The 17920-nt window shown below is 39.8% G+C and overlaps 1 protein-coding gene across 6 annotated transcripts in view; it reads right to left on the bottom strand.

Moving 5' to 3' along the window:
* The window catches only part of CORO2B (coronin 2B), a 272236-nt gene that overhangs the window by 107357 nt on the left and 146959 nt on the right, over positions 1 to 17920 (bottom strand). For all 6 annotated transcript variants that reach the window (XM_056808810.1, XM_056808815.1, XM_056808799.1 and 3 more), the window contains one exon: positions 14179 to 14379. In XM_056808810.1, the coding sequence (XP_056664788.1) occupies positions 14179 to 14379 (201 nt within the window). The remainder of the gene's footprint in view (positions 1 to 14178; positions 14380 to 17920) is intronic.

Raw genomic sequence — 17920 nt, 5'->3', positions numbered from 1 at the left:
GAGGATGGGGGGTAGCCTGTGCTCAGCAAAAAGAGCAAAGGAAACTGGTCCACGTGGGACAAAACCCATAACTTTAGTTTCCTTAGCACCAGGATCTAACCTACAGATCTAACCAACCTCAGATCCCAAAATAATGGGAAATATTTCATGCAGAATTCAGAATCAGACATGTGGCCTAGAAGGGACTCCATATTCATATTTATAATTATTATTATGAGCACCTACTTATAAGATTATTTTTAAGATTTTATTAATATATGTAAAGCATCTTATAAATGACCATTATTATCATCAATAAAAACTAACACTTATTATTTATCATTAAATGAGTCAATATATGTAAATCACTTTTAGTCTTAACGTTAATAACTAGTATTCATTATAATTTATCATTAAATGAGCTAACATATGTAAAGCACTGTATAAATGAATGTTAATTATCCTTATCATTAATAATAACTAGAATTTATTATTATTTATCATGATGTGAGCTAATATATGTAAAGCACTGTATAAATGTTAATTATTTTATCATTAATAACTAGAATTTATTATTATTCATCATGAAATGATCTAATATATGTAAAGCACTTTATAAATGTTAACTATTCTAATTTATAATAACTAGAATTTATTATTATTTATCATGAAATGAGCTAATAAATGTAAAGCACTTTATAAATGTTAATTATTCTGATCATTAATAATAACTAAAATTTATTATTATTCATCATTAAATGAGCTAATATATGGAAAGCACTTTATAAATGTTAGTTATTATTGCTATGAATAATAAATAATTATTATTGATCATTAAGTGAGTTAAGAAATAAAACGTTTTATACATGTTGCATTATTATTACTACTAACATTTATTATTTATTATTAAATGAGTTAATATGTGTAAAAATCTTAATAAATGTTAGTTATTACTAATAATAACACATTTATTATTTATCATTGAGTTCATATAAAAACACTTTACAAATGTTCATTATTATCTTCAATAATAATGAACATTTATTATTAAATGTTAATATACATAAGATACTTTATAAATTATGCTTATTGTTATCAATACCATTTAATACAAATTAATTAATAATAAACATTTATAAAGTGCTTTCCATATACTTAACACTTAATTCTCACAACAATCTTATGAAATAGGTGCTCTTATTGTTTCCATTTTACAGAGGAAGAAATTGAAACCAAGAGGGGTTAAATGGCTTGTCCTGGCTCAGAGAGAAAATTATCTGGGGTAGGATTTGAACAGAGGTCTTTCTGACTACAAGACTGACAGTTAATCTGCTATGCCTTCCTAGCTATCTCTTTAAAAAAGGGAGGCCTAATTTTAAAATGAAAGATTTGGAGGTTTATGAAAAGGAGGGGCAGAAGATTGTCTAATTCTGTGATTTCATCACCTCAGGGTGCTCCCTCATTTCAGTACTCCCTCCATACTGGTACAGATTTGGAAACTGCCTATGACTTACAGTCATAGTTACCTGTAGCACGGGGAAGTTAACTGATTTGTCAGGGACAAGACAACAAGCATTTCTCAGAGGTAGGATTTAAACCCAGATTTTGCAGATGCTCTATCCATTACATCTCCCTGCTTATCGAAACGAAGAGTTGGGTGATAACATATGCCTTTTGGCATTCTGGCAAATTCATTTGAAGAGGTATGCTTTACCCAATCAATGGATTCTGAGTCCTGGTTCCATTTTCCCCTTGCTCTCTTCTTGGGCTGTATTGGACACCAGTGAACCAAAAGCTACTTCTAACCAAGGTGGTTGTCAGAGAGGAGTTGACCTCTGGTCCTGTGGTTTTTGAGGGTAGTTTATATACATGCCAGGAAGGCACAGATTTTTTTATTTCTTGGCCCCTACCCCTCACCAAGCTTCTATGGAACCTTTGGTTTTGCCTGGACAATTACAATAACCAAAGATAACCAAAGGATGCCTTAATCATCCTTCCTCCCTCCTTCTCTCTCTCTCTCTCTCTCTCTCTCTCTCTCTCTCTCTCTCTCTCTCTCTCTCTCTCTCTCTCTCTCTCTCTCTCTCTCTCTCTCTCTCTTCCCTCCCCCCCGTCTCTTCCTCTCTCTCTCTCTCTCTGTCTGTTTCTGTCTCTGTCTCTTCCTCTCTCCCTCTGTCTCTGTCTCTCTGTCTCTCTCTCGCTCTCTCTTTCTGTCTGTCTCTCTCTCTCTCTCAGCCCTATTAACTCGTACTCTGAGGAATCTTGCCTTCATCTTTTTTGGGGGAGTATCACATCAAACTCTTGCCTGAACACCTGAGCTGAGCTCCGGGGCCATCATTTTACTCAGAAAAGTCATAGCCATGCTTCCAAAAAAGGGAAAAAAGAACAATCAGACTGTCAATCTTGAAATTGCAGACAAACCAAAGTTTTTGCTACCCTCTCTGAAACCTCTCTTCCCTCCCTTTTTTCCAGTCACTTACTGCACATTCAAACTGTCACATCCTTTGAGATGTAAATTGCACCAAACCAAGTGGGGAACAAAGAGAAATTGACAGTAATCAAAAAAATGGATTTTGAGAGTGTGCTCTGCATTCCCTCATAAAGGGGTGAGCGGCACATCAGGCATGGAACCACAAAGCTCTACAGGAGATGGGAGGTTGCTAAGGAGGGATTTGAGGATGGAGGGTCATGAAAAGCACTAGGGTCAAAGGATGGTAGGACTAGGTGGTTCAGTGGACTGAGAGCCAGGTCTAGAGACAGAAGGTCCCAGGTTCAAATCTGAATTCAAACACTTCCTAGCTGTGTGGCCCTGGGCAAGTCACTTAAATTCCATTGCTTAGCTTTTACTGCTCTTCTGCCTTGGAAAAATATCCATTATCGATTTCAAGATGGAAAATAAGGGTTTTAAAAATAAAAAGATTAACAGGACTTTGGGAGCTGGAAGAGACCTTACAGGTCATGGAATCCAGGCCCTTAATTTTAAACATGAAGAAACTGAGGAATAGGAAGGTGATTTGTCTGAGGTCACACAAGTAGTAATAGAGCCAAGAGTCATACTGCTTTTATATCCAAGACTCTTTCTGTGTTAGGTCACATCTTGATTGCCTATTGAGAGCAAAGGTTATACTATGCTTCTGTATTCTCCCACAATACCCATCACATAAGAAGTGATCGATAAAGATTTAATGGCTAGATTATAGGGTTCAGAGGTGGAAGAAGTCACAGAGATCACTTGGTCTCTCCCCCCCCCCCATTTTACAGGCAATTAAACCGAAGCCAAACATTTATCCAATTGGTAGGACACGAGATTTTAATCTAGGTCAACCCCCAAATCTATGACTCTTAATATTTTGGGGAGCCACTTGGGTGTAATGGATAGAACTTCAGATAAGTCTAGCCTCAGATGCTGGCTAGTTGTGTGACCCTGGGCAAATCTTTTAACCACCCTGTGCCTCAGTTTCCTTATCTGTAAAAAGGGGATAATAATAGTGCCTACTACCCATGGGTTGTAAAGATAAAATAAGACAGTATTTGTTATATAAATGCAAACTATTATTACTATTTATCACTATATCAAGCTATTTCCTATGGAATATAATTTTTTTAAATCTTTACCTTCTATGTTAGAATCAATACTGTGTATTGGTTCCAAGGCAGAATGAGTGGTAAGGGCTAGGCAATGGGGGTTAGGTGACTTGCCCAGGGTCTCACAGCTAGGAAGTATCTGAAACCACATTTGAACCCAGGACCTCTCATCTTTAGGACTGGTTCTCAACCCACTGAGTCACCTAGCTGCCCCCTGGACTATAGTTTTTTATCTAGGATCTAAGAGCATAGGATTCAGAATTGGAATGGGTCTGAGATAGCCTCATATTTAATTTGTTCCTTTTATCATGGAGAACACTGAGGTTTATAGGGGAGAAGCTAAAGCTTCTATATAACAGACTAAATCCATGAACTAGGCTACATTTGAAACATCAACTAACTCGGGATTTAAAAAAAACTATTACACAGAACAAAGAGGATGGCTGAGCCTCCTCAGGGTATTTCCCAAGTGGAATTAGGCTTTAGATGTTTCTGTGAAATAATTACATAGTTCAATCTGTGTAAGAATATTATTTCAGAATTCAGTTTCATTTTCTTCCTACACTCCAGATAATACTACTCTTCATCTTTACTACTTCAAGTGTGCCAGAAAGAGCACTGGACTTGGAGGCAAAGAACACAGGCATCAACCCTTGATAGATCTGCTCCTTTACCTAATAGCCGGTGACCTTAGGCAAGTCATTTCCCCCCTTTCATTTCCTTTTCCATAAAGCGAGGGGGTTGGCTTTATGAACCTCAGGGTCTCTTCTAGCTTTGAGTCTTAGGGTCCACTTCAGAAAGCAAAACAGTACAAAATAGAATTTGATTGAGATTCTGGGAACTTTCCCCCCCCACATTGACTTCCAACATATTTCAGGTATTTTTGATATTCCCCACTGAATAAATCTGAAGCCCAGTAACTGCCCACAGAACGAGACCAGATGAATAAGCTGCTAAAGGAGATGCGGGGATAAAGGTGGCAAGGACAGAACAGATGTGAAGGTGCAGACCTTGGCCACTGCCACCCTTCATAGACTCCTGTTACCTCCTCCAAATAAATTTCATTTTATCTTCCTTTTTGGCAATATCATATTTCTACGTGGCACTTTATCATCTCCTAATTCTCTGGAATTTGGAGGAAATGAAATGAATCACTCCTCCTCCACTTGGCCATAGCCAGAAGTGTCTGAGGAATGTGAGCCCCAACAAAACTCAGATGACTGTACTGAGGCAGCAGCTTTCTGTTGTTAATAGGACAGGAACCCTTTGGTTCAAAACAGAGTTGTCCTTTGAAAAGGGACGACAGTGTAATAATCAATGAAACTGTGCGTCGTTTGCAGGAAGGATGGGGGGGAGGAGAGAGAGAGAAATAATATAATTCTTGTAACCAAGGAATAATGTTCTAAATTGACTAAATAAATTAAGGAAGGAAGGAAGGAAGGAAGGAAGGAAGGAAGGAAGGAAGGAAGGAAGGAAGGAAAGGGACGACAGGTGTCAGCTAAGTGGCTAAGTGGATTGGGAGGCAAACCTTAAGATGGGAGGTCCTGGGTTCAAATATGACTTCAGACATTTTCTAGCTGTGTGACCCTGGACAAGTGACATAACCTCCCATTGCCTAGCTCTTACTGCTCTTCTGCCTTGGAACCAATACAAAGTATTAATTCTAAGATGGAAGAAATGGACTTAAAAAAAAAAGCTCTAGCTCTTATATCTAGCATAGCATTTAAAATGTAGAGAGAGTATGATGCTGGCTCAAATATTCATGATGGCAGAGCAGCAGACAAGGAATTTGCATTTGACTCACCTATCCTGGAAGTAGTAAATAGGGCTTGAAGACAGAGGTTTTATGGAGACTCCAAGTGCTTTCTTCTGCATAGAAGATGCTGCATCTACCATCTCTATCCCTTTAATTCTCTGGTTTCCCTTTAAGATTCATCTCAAATGATGACATCTATACGATGGCTTTCCTGATTCCCCCCAGATAAAAGATCCTCCTTCCCCAAGCTACTTTATATTCATTTTGTATACATTAGACCTATTTATCTGCCTATATGTCATTTCCCTCATTATAACGTAAGCTTCTTGAGGGCAGGAGCTGTTCCCCTTTTGTCTGGCATCACCAGCACCTAGCACAGAAAGAGGCACTTAAAAATGTTTCTTGGCTATTGAGTAATTGAGTCTCCCAGAGTACAGAGCAGCAGGAAGTCATTCTGCCCCTCACTTTCTGAGTAGGGGCCTCTCCCTGGTGACCCAATGACTGGGCAGGAGCCCATTTTCCTTTTAGGTCCTCCCTGACTGGTAAAGACAAAGATTATGCCTTTTTTCTAGGAATCGAAAGTACATGTAACCTCATGCCAAGGTAGGTCCAATTGGATCCAGTAGTAGCAATCCAATTCCATTTTATTTACAGAAATACTAAATATGAATTACCTACTGTCTTATATCTTTTGGATGACCATTAAGCACCACACTCACAATTTGTGGAAGTCATTTCAATGGTTTGGTATCTCTATACCAAGGTAGACATTTCCTCAGAAATCCATAAAATTTGATACTTGGTATTACACATTAAATAATCTTTCTCTCCGTCCCTTCTTCCTCCTCTCTTCTTTTTTCTCTGTCTTTCTCTCTCTCCATCTTGCTCTGTCTTTCTGTCTCCATTTCTGTTTCTGTCTCTCTTTGTCTCTGTCTCTTTTCTCTCTCACACATCCGTATTTGTTTATTCACTGGGATTCAGCCTACCTACCATTCTATTGTTCACTGTGGAAAAGAGACCGCAGTGAAGAGAGCCTTGGTCTTTCACAGATTTGCTGTAGAAGGAATGCGGCCATGGGATTAAAAGAGAAGAGTACTCAACATAATTAGAAGAGATTCCTAGGCAATGTGTCCCTGAGAGCCCATGTGCTTGAGTCCTCTTCCTTCTCTTCTCTTCTCCAAACAGACTCTCCATGGACACTGGCTAGTCCTGTGAATCCCCCACACTCATCTGGGACTGGGGCATGCAGGCTTAATGTAGTCATTGATCCTAGTTTGGTTCAATTGTTTTAATGATCTGGGTTCTTGAACCATAGATTTAGATCTGCAAGGGATCCCAGAGGCCAAGTGGTCCAGCCTCCTCATGTTATGGGTGAGGAAAACCGAGGCTTAGAGAGTTAAGTTAATGACTTATCCAAGTTCATATTTTTAGTATGTCAGAATTCAGATATGGGGGGGGGGGGCAGCTGGGTAGCTCAGTGGATTGATAGTCAGGTCTAGAGATGGGAGGTCTTAGATTCAAATCTGGCTTCAGGCACTTCCCAGATGTATGACCCTGGGCAAGTCACTTGACCCCCACTGCCTAGCCCTTACCACTCTTTTGCCTTGGAACCAGTATATAGTATTTATTCCAAGATGGAAGGTAAGGGTTTAAAAAGAATTAAAAAAAAAAAAAAGAATTCAGTTATGAACCTAAGTCTTTTTGGCTCCCATCAAGGCACCTTATCAAATTGGGATCAAGCCTTTGGAACCGTGGGACCTCAGGCTGGCTTTTGCCCTTAAGTAACACAAATTTAGTTCAACTAACATTTTTAAATGTTATACCCACAGAAGGTAAGTGACTTCTTCACAGTTGCAGAGTTAGCTTAAGTAATGGAGCCAGGAATCAAACCTAGGTCCTGAGATTCCAAATCCAAGAGACTTGTGAAGAAGTCACTTTCCAAGCTTTTATATGATGATGAGAAAAAAATCCCATTTCTAAAGCATCTTGAACTTTCTGTGGTACTTCCACATGCGTTATATCCTCACAAAAATCTTGTAAGGTAAATAGCATCAATAGTGTTATCTCCATCTGATAGATGAGGAAAGGGAGATTCAGAGAGACAAAGTCATGTTTAATTCAGGCAGCAAGTCTACATACAAGGGTTAGGCCTGCAAGGGCCCCATTCTGTAGCCAAATCCTAATGGGCTGGCAAAGTAGTTTAAAAAGTCTAGGGAAAAGAAACCCAGCTTCCTGGGCATGGGGGGATGTAGCCAACACCCCAGCTTCCAACCTGGAGGGCTAACCTGGAGTCCATTAGTGGCTGACAGAGAGCCACCATCTTTGGTTCCAGGGAAAGACACAGAGCCAATATAGCAGGCCATCTTTGCTATTTACTGCCTGTGTGACTTTGGGACTTTCCTTATCTGGGTCTGTATAATGAGAGTGTTGGGCTAGATGACTTTCCATCTCTGACAAACCAACTGTTCCCTAGCAAGTTGGGGAAGGGCAGGAACCACTGTTTTTTATAAGAAAGAAAAGGGATTTGAGCCTGGAACAAGTCTTACAGTATCTAGGTTACCTTTATTATAGTCAGCTAAATATGGATATGAATTAACTAGGGGACTGGTTATTTCCAGAGACTCTGATTTCCCGGGAATGCAATAATCCAACTCTATTTTTAAACACTAGCAGGGAGCAGGTTAGGTGGCCATATTTGAAAGCTCTCTCTACATTCTAATGAATCTGTTTTGTGCACAAAAAAGTACAGTTTTCCAAGGTGCTTCCAAATCTCCATTTATCTCATTCATACGGTATCTCTTGACTTTTTATATCTCATGAAACAAGCTCAGAAGCTTAAGGGATGTGAGGAACAGGGATGCAGGAGGGAGAAAATCATGATGCCATCTTTTCCAATCTCCTTGGACAAGAATCACTTCAATTAACTTATCTCTGACAATGGGAAGAGCCCAGAAATATTCATATCATCTTGCTTTTCCTATCTACTAAGCATTCTAGGTCAAACAGATCTCTCCTATTGTCATCTAAAGCCTACTCTTACCTATCTAGTTTTCAGTGGAGATGGAGAATACTTGACAGTTTTTTTTTTGTTGTTATTTTTTAATATTGGCTCAAATAATCATAGGAAACTAAAAGGGAACTTGTCACAGTTCATTTAATCCAAGAGTTCTTAACCTGGGGGTACCATAGACTTTTAAGGTATCCATGAATAGATTTCAGGGGAATCTGTGAATTTTTTAAAAAATAGTTTGATAATTGTATTTTTTTTTTGAAAACTGTATTTCAGTATACTTGGATTCCATTATAACCCTATTTATTTTAATTTGTGCATTTAAAAAACCACCAAAATGGGAAGGGATCCCAAGGGCATAAGACTACCAAAAGACTCCAATGACACAAAAAAAGAACTCCTCCTGATCTAGGTCAACTGTCTCATTTTACAGATGAGAAAACTGAGGTCTAGAAAGTTAAATGACTTATTCAAGGTCATGCATATAAATAGTATTAGAGCCAGGAATTTATATATCTATAGAGATATAGAGGTATATATATATAGAGAGAATACATCTCAGTCTGAATCCAATACTCATTCTCTGTCATGTTCTTTGAGACTTATGAACCCATTTTTCATAATGATAACAATCATTATAGCAAAAAATCATTATAGCAAAAAAATAGCAAAATTCCATTTCTAAAGTATAGTATATATTTTAAACCACTTTAATACATAATTGTGCATACATATATATGTATAAAAGCATATATACATATAAGTATACATATATACTTAAACATATTTATTTTCTCAAAATTAACTCTTGAGGGAAGCAAAGTAAGCACCATCTTTCTTTGATAGATGAAGGCAACTAAGATAAAGGGACATTCAAATTCATGCAGCAAGTCTGTCCCCTGGCCCAGACTTAGATCTAAGGTTCTCTTGACTTAAGCTCTCTTGAGTCTCAGTTTTTTCAACTATAAATTGAGAGGTTTAGACTGGATGACCTCCAAGAGCCCTTCTATCATTAAAATCTCTGTAGAGTCTCAAGATTTTAGATCTATGACCCTGTAACTTTTAGCCCAATACTCTCTTCATTATGCCATGTTGCTGGTCAGGACAGCAGGGACTTCTGAGTCTAACTGGCCTTAGGGTTTCATCGAAGCAATGGCAGCAACAACTAGTTTCCCAAGCATGAAAATGTGGTGGTCTGGAGCCTGCTGTCCTGGCCAGCACTGGCTAAGGGAAATGGGAAAGGGGTGGAGGAGAAGGGTAAGCATCACTGAAAGGCCAAGTGGTTAATCAGGCCACTTGGAGAAAGTACCTTGTTTTTGGAATATTCATAAGGTCCTTCCAGCTGTGCCAAGCAATTAGAATGCTGATTACAGTTCCTTCCATCTGCAGTTTAACATTCCACTCCAGAAATGAGAGAGTTAGGGTCTGATATAGGGAGCTCTGGTCTGAATTTTAAGTGGAAATCCAAACCTAGGTTGACTTAACAATGGCCTAAATAGCAACACCAAAGAAGAGAGATTTGGTGCCCATTCATCTGAGTCTCTCCACACTGCCAATGTCACCAACACCCTTGCTCAGAATGTAGAAGGTTGTTCTGTTTTTGTTTTGTTTTTTCTTTCCCACTCAGGGGAGTTTAAAAACAAATTTTAATTCAAAAGGAAGGTAGATTTGAAGGGATCTGACACTTCACCACAAAGCAGGCTAAACTCATTCTTGGGAGGCTGGGTCATGGGGCAAGACGTCCCACAGCTCAGACCCTGCTGATCTCTCTCCTGGAGAAATATCAATAGAAGCAGCCTGTTCCAAGCATTTTCTCCCTCAACTACCTCATCCTTAGGCTTGGGGAGGGAGGAAAAGAAGGGGAATGAACCCATTCTATAACTGATAAAGAAAATTTCCTTTTTCCCTTTGCTTTTAACTTAATCAAGAAGAGTTTTAATCTCTTGACCATCATAGTAAGGCTTTGTTTAACTGGAGATCAGACTTCTTTCTAACCCCAACCTCTTTTTTCATTTATACTTTTATTTTATTTTTTACCAAATACATGTAATAACAAATTTTCACATAAGTTTCCCAAAATTATAAAATCCAAATTGTCTCCATCCCTCCTTCCCTCCCCCTTCTGGGAGCTAGCAAGCAATTCGATCTGATCACCAACCTCCTGTAGCAAAAAACCTCATTTACTTGGAAGCAAATGAGAATGACCTTTGCCAGGCAAACAGCTATCCAAGTTCACACACTTAATTCTAGAAGAGTTGTCAGCCCCTTGCCCACCAACTGTGTATAAAATAAGGCACCAAGAAGATGTCTTGATATCGAGAAGAAATGCTAGATGATAGCAACAGAATGCATCAAAAGCTGAATCCTTCAGCACAGCGGCCTTTAGCCATCCTGGACAGTGAAAAAAAAAAACTCATGTAATAATTTTTGCCCTACTTTAGCACACTTTGATAACTGATACTCTTAATGATGAAACTGTGTTATAAAAAAAGTTATGATCTATATTTTCTAAAATCAAAGCAGGCAAATGAGAAAGACATTTCAGGATTTTTTACAAGTGAAATGGTAAAAGTGATAAGAGTTTGGGTCGCTAAGGGGCAAATGCATCTTATTTTGCTCTGACCCTTACCTATGACTCTACTTCCTTGCCATCTCCATGCCATGCCACCTGTGCTCCTCCCACTGGAACAGAATGTCCCCCAACTTGGGACCACTAAGCCCTAATCAGGAAGCTTTCAACTCCTCTTTCCCTGATTCAGGTCCACCATAAAACTTCCCGAAATCTACACTCTATACCACATCTCTGCTTTAAATTGCCTGAACTCCTCCCTCTGATACTTTCCAAACATGTCTTGCCTTTTGCTATTAGAATATGATCTCTTTGTGGGCAAGGACTGTGGTACTTCGATTTGTAGGTCCAACACTAAGCACAGGACCTGGTACATAATAAGCACTTTTCATTTGTTCCAGAAAATACACCTGCCTCAAAGGTTTATTTTTCCCAACTGTACTAGACTGAGACATTACCACAGTCAGACTTCAGTGCTATATAAAGATGGGAATATTGATTTTATCAAAGTGCAAGAAAGATATGAAAGAAACTATGTACAAAAGATTCAGCTTTTCCAGATGGGGCTATAGTGCAAAAAGAAATATATGTATGTATTACACTTATATATTTAAATATATATATATATGTATGTATATATATATTTATATATACAGTTGTGTGTGTACATATAGAGTTGTGTGGGTGTGAGTAGATATGTAGGTATCTAAATATATCTAGCTAGCTTTCTCCTCGGAAATGCAGCCACAGAGATGGGTAACCTTTCAAAGTAGGGTACCAAGGCTCTAACGCCAGCTCTGGTTTGGAAACCATGGAAGGGCATGCATTCACGATTCAATGGGTGCTTCTACAACTGAGAGAGGATGGGCAAGGCAGAGATGGGGCCATCCAATCCAGGCACAAAGGCTTATCGCTATTCCCACCTAGATTGTGGGAGAGTCCAGGTCTGAGCAAGCAAGTGGGAGGAAGGATTCTTCCCAGGATCCCAAAGTACCAAAAAGGAGACAAGTTAACACTTCTCGTATTTGCCAAGTTCCCAGTTCCTTTTCAATCTCCACTCAATGCAGCAACATATGCCATGATGCGGTTTTCTCTTCCGGGCTAAAGAGTAAAGATGATGTGGTCCAAGCCTTCTCCTGGTATGTATTTCTCAAATGGCGAATTGGAGGGTCTTGAAAATCCCATCCTCTACCCAAGGCTAATGCAGGCAACTTCAGGAAGAAAGACTTCCACGTGAAATTCCTCCTAAAGGCTCAGTGGAGAGGTAGGAGTGGGAATGAGTCAGCTGGGAGAGGAGAATTCAACTATAAACAAGTGATACTGACAGATAGCACTTAACAGGACTCTCGTGACTCCCACGTGTCTCTTGAGAGCCTGCTGAGTGGCTGGAAGGTTTAAAATTTTATGATTTAGGCTTTGCAGTTTTAATTTGCTCAAGTCACGCAAGGGTGGGTGTGGGGAATGGTGGGGGGACTGTATTGCAGGGAGATCAAAGGAGGAAAGATAAAGTTTAGGAGTCTTCTTAAGCAAAAATCTCAAATGTTGCATTATGGTGTTACCATTTTTTTTTGCAAGTATCTATTCCAGCTTGTCCTCTGCCTCCTTCCTAATAGAAACCCTTAGAAGTTAGAAGACAAATGCTTTAGAGCTAGAAAAGATCTCAAAAATCATAGAGTCCAACCTTCTTACTTTTCAAAGAAAGAAAATGAGGCCCAGAGAGGTTTAATGACTTTCCCAAAGTGACTCAGTAAGTTGATGACAAAATCCAGGTCCCCTGATTCAAGATCATGGGACTTTTAAAAATGCTGAATTGGGGGCAGCTGGGTGGTTCAGTGGATTAAGAGCCAGGCCAAGAGACAAGAGGTCCTGGATTCAAACCTGGCCTCAGATACTTCCTAGCTATGTGACCCTGGGCAAGTCACTTAACCCCTATTGCCAAGTCCTTACCACTCTTTTGTCTTAGAAACAATACCCAGTATTGATTCTAAGACAGTAGATAAGAGTTTAAAAAATGCTAAATTATTAATTTTAAAAATGGATAATTTTTATCAACAATATGGAAAAAGGTCTTGATCAATGACACAAGTAAAACCCAGTGGAATTGCGTTGATGGCTTGGGAGGAAAAGAGGGAGGGAAAGAACATGAATCATGTAACCATGGAAAAATATTTTAAATGATTTAAATACAATTTTTCAATTAAAAAAATAAAAATGGATATTTTTTCTCTAACACAATGGATACTTCCCAACAAAGATTCCCCCACAAACTACTCCCACATATGCACTGGCAAATATACTCTATTACAAAGCACATTTCTTTTTTTTTTTAAACCCTTACCTTTTATTTTAGAACCACTGATTCTTAGGTAGAAGAGCAGTAAGGGCTAGGCAGGCAATAGGGTTTAAGAGACTTGTCCACTGTCACAGAGCTAGGAAATGACTAAGGCCAGATTTGAACCTAGACCTCCTGTCTCTAGGTCTAGCTCTCAATCCACTGAGCCACCAAGTTGCCCCCTGACCACCCAAAGCACATTTCTTGAAAACAAAACAAACAAAACACTTTATCACCTGTTAATAGACTGTTAACATGTAATTTTGATGGCATGAAACATTCCAATAATAAGATTCAGAGATAAAAGATTGTCTAATTTGCCTTTTTTTTTCTTTAAAAATTACCCCTTATCTTCTGTCTTAGAATCAATATTGTATATTAATTCCATGGCAAAGAGCTAGATAATGGCAGTTAAGTGACTTGGCCAGGAGGGTCACACAGCTAGAAGTATCTGAGGCCAGGTTTGAACCCAGGACCTTCTGTCTCTAGTTCTGGTTCCCAATCCACTGAGCCACCCAGCTGCTGTCTTGCCTTTTCCAGTTATAAAATGAAGATGAGGTCTAGAAACAGAAAATTAATCACTCTGGGTCATATAGATAATAAGTGGCAAGCCTAGGACAAGAACCCAAGTTCTCTGACCCAAAGTCAATGCTCCGACCATCAAGCCACATTGAATTTGTCAGATCTCAGGTGGCTTTTGCTCCCTCCCTCCCACTTAATGTAGCAAAAATGTAATCTCTGTAAAGCCTGAAAGATAACTAAGGCAAGCCTTGACTGCTTCTGGGTAGAGGAGAAAAGGGAGAAGCAAAAGACAAGAAAGGAGGCTTGCCACACACCAATGAGCAGATTTGGATTTCCCTGCAGGATTCCTTCCAGGAGATGTAACAGAGGCCCTGGATGCTTTGGAAGTTTGATCCATGAAAGTCTATGAAAGGAGGCAAACACCATACCTGCTCCAGGGGGATTACAAGAAAGGATCCGCCTCCTGCGCTCTCTGTAACGATGGCAAGGAACCTGGCGTTGACAGCACAGAAGTGGTTGTCATGCACGTTCTTGGTGATGGGGATCCCATCAAAGCAGTGCTCTCGGTTGGCCACCTTTCCATAGACATTCCGGAACTTCGAACTTCGGTATTGCGGGCGCCAGGACATCTGTGGGGGAAGAGGGGAAAGCCATGAATGGCACCAGTCCCATCAGGCTTCCTTCATTTGTTCAGTCGATACTTACTGTGCATCTACTGTTTCTGGGGTCCTATGCCAGGTTCTCTAAGCAGCTAGGTGGTACCACAGTGCAGAGAGTGTCCAGTCTGGGATCAGAAAGACTCATGACTTCCTGAGTTCAAATCTAGCCTCAGATTTTTTTTTTCATCTCATAGAAAAGTTTTATTGTTTAACATTCAGATTTTAACCAATAATCAATATTAAACTACTTCTCCAAGGATATGATTTCTCAAAGGGGGCATGAGATTCCCTTAAGCAAAAAAATATGTCTCCATCACATTTAAGTCTGAGTAGCTGGCTGATTCTGGGCTAGTCACTTAATCCTGATTACCTCAGTTTTCTCATCTATAAAATGAACTAGAAAAGAAAATGGCAAAACACTGCGGTATCGTTGCCAAGACAACCCCAAATGGGATCATGGAGAATCGGACACAGCTGAAAAATGATCAAACAGCAACAGCAAGAAGGCCACTTTTTCGGGGGCAGCTGGGTGGCTCAGTGGATTGAGAACCAGGCCCAGAGATGGTAGGCCCTGGGTTCAGATATGACCTCAGACACTTCCTAGCTATGTGACCCTGGGCAAGTCACTTAATCCCCATTGCCTAGCCCTTACCACTCTTCTGCCTTGGAGCCAATACACAGTATTGACTCCAAGATGGAAGGTATGGGTTTAAAAAAAAAAAGAAGGCCACTTTTTCTGGACCACAGCACGTGTAAAGGGAAGTAATGGACTAGAAAGGTATTATGGAGCAGATTGTGAAGGGATCTAAATACCAAACAGAGAAATTTCTATTTGATCATGGAGGCAACAGGGAATCACTGGAGTTTGGGGAGAAAGACTTAAATTATGGCAGTAGCTATTTTGAGTAAAAAGAAGGAAGGGGCTGGTTTGTGAGCAATATTGGGGAAGAAGAAATGGCAAAGAACTGGAAAAGTAGGGTGAGAGAAAGCAAGAAGTCAAGCATAATTCTGAGGTTACAAACCTAGGAAGCAGAAAGGATGGTGGATCCCTCAACAGAAATGTGGAAATCTGAAAGAGGGGTGAGATGGGTGGGGGAGAAAGGATAATGAATTCATGTAAAATTATGGGGTATTACTATTTGGCCTCTAAGGTTCTTTGTTGCCCTAGATCTATAATTCTATGATTCTTTTTTTTTTCTTTTTAACCCTTACCTTCCATCTTGGAGTATTGATTCCAAGGCAGAAGAGTGATAAGGGCTAGGCAATGGGGGTCAAGTGACTTTCTCAGAGTCACACAATTAAGAAGTTTCTGGGGTCAAATTTGAACCTAGGACCTCCCATTTCTAGGCCTGGCTCTCAATCCACTGAGCTACCCAGCTGCCCCCAATTCTATGATTCTAAGAGCTGAAGACCAGGAAGTCATTATAGGTAAAGGGAACAACATAAAGGCATGATGGTGGAAACCACTGGAAATTTCTGTGAAGGGGAATGATATGATTAGAATGTTGCTTTTCTGGGCAAGAAAAGTCACAGTGAGAACTACTCTCTGTTCAACATCCTGCATGCAAAACCATGGTGTAGACCCTGAAAGGGAGATACAGGAAGAAGGAGACATGTTCCCCATCCTCAGGGAGTTACCAGACTGATGGAGAGAAGGCACAGTGCCTACCTTCAGGGACTCCCCAGCTTAAGGCAGAAATACAGCTCCTCCCTCTAGGCAGTCTGGAGGTGAGATACAATCAGTCTCTGTACTTGGGGAGCTGCCCCAAGGTTCCCAAACCCATTCAGCACGTGGCTCCAGTGGGTTACCATGACACGTGACCCAGTGGAACTTACTTTGTGGAGTGTTTAAAAATGACGATAAGTTACAAAGTCCTATACACATATAATCTCATTACAACAACCTCGTTAGGTAGGATGACTATTGTTATTCCCATTTTAGAGATGAAGAAACTGTGTCTGTAAATGCCTCTACTGAGGACACGTAGCCAAAGAATCTAAGGCAGGGAGTGAACTGAAGTCTTCCTGACTCTATGTCCAACACTCTATCCACCAGTCATCCTAAATTTATGTAAATAAGACCTACCAGGGCAGCTGTGGATTGAGAACCAGGACTAGAGATGGGAGGATTTAAATCTGGCCTCAGATACTTCTTAGCAGTGTAACCTTAGGAAAGTCACTTAAACCTTATTGCTTAGCCTTTACTGCTCTCCTGCCTTGGAACCAATACAGGGTACTAATTCTAAGATGGAAGGGGAGGATTTTTAACTAAATAAATGAGATCTACCCTCAGAGGAAAGCAAACCTACCACTCTACCAACTGTAGGTTGTTTTCTTAGTTGGATGGATCAGTTGCAATGAGTCATTCCTATCTTGTCAAACTATATAATAGCATGAATTCAGAGGGGGTTAAGAGTGATATGTGAATTGGGGCTTTTTTTCTTGTGGGAAGCTAAGTATCCTGTATGGATACAGAAAAATCTTTGTGGTCTACTGCCTTTAAAAGAACATTGGAGTTTAAAATCAGATGGGGCCCCAGGGCAGGACCAAGATGGCGGAACAGAGAAGCACTCAGCCATGCTTTACCAACATTCTCCTCCAAACAACCTTAAAATAATACCTCAAATAGAATTCTAGAGTGGCATGTGGAATGTGCCTCCTTGTCATGCATGCTCCTCGGAATCATTGTTTTCCTTTGAGGCTCAGTTCAGGTGCCACCTCTTTGGAGAGTTCTTTCCTGATTCCTCCCTGCCCCCATTTGTACTCTCTCCCCCTCTTTAATATATTTATCTTGTGTACATGTTCCATCTTCCCAAAAGTTGGTGAGCTCTCTGAGGAAAGAATAGTACATCACAGATCTAAAGCTGGAAGGGACCTTGGAGATCACCTAGTATAGTGCAACTTCTTCATTTTACAGATAAGGAAACAGAGGCCCTTAAAGGTTAAGACCAGATGAGTAGCAAGCATCAGACAAAACTTAAACCCTTGCCCCTTACTCCATAGCCACCATATTTCCTACCATGCCATTTTTAAAAGTGTGTTTTTATATATGAAATATATATTACATATATTTTATATTTATATCATCTATAGTATGTTTATATTATATCTAAATATTTCTATATTAAATATATGTTTATACATATATACATACATATATTATATACACACACACACATAAAAACTCAGAAGCAGCAGGGCCTTAGTGGAAAGAAAGCCACAGCATTAGGAAGATCTGAGTAGGGTGCCTGGCACATAGTAAGCACTTAATAAAAGGCTTTGTTGACTGCCTAAGTTCAAATCCTCCCCTTGATATTTCCTGTCTGTGTGACACTAGAAAAATCACTCAACCTCTCAGTGTCCCCAGCAATCACCCAAGTATGTAACTTGTACAACATCTGCAGACCTACATTGGTAAAAAATAATTTCTTCCCTAGGTATCTGTCAATGAAACCAAAGTCCTGGTTAAAAAAAAAAATCCCCAGTGCCCCACCAGGTAGAAATCTCCTAA

The sequence above is a fragment of the Monodelphis domestica genome, chromosome 1 (assembly GCF_027887165.1).
Source record: "Monodelphis domestica isolate mMonDom1 chromosome 1, mMonDom1.pri, whole genome shotgun sequence".
Taxonomy (NCBI): Eukaryota; Metazoa; Chordata; class Mammalia; order Didelphimorphia; family Didelphidae; genus Monodelphis; species Monodelphis domestica.
This window is presented reverse-complemented; position numbering and strand designations above follow the sequence as displayed.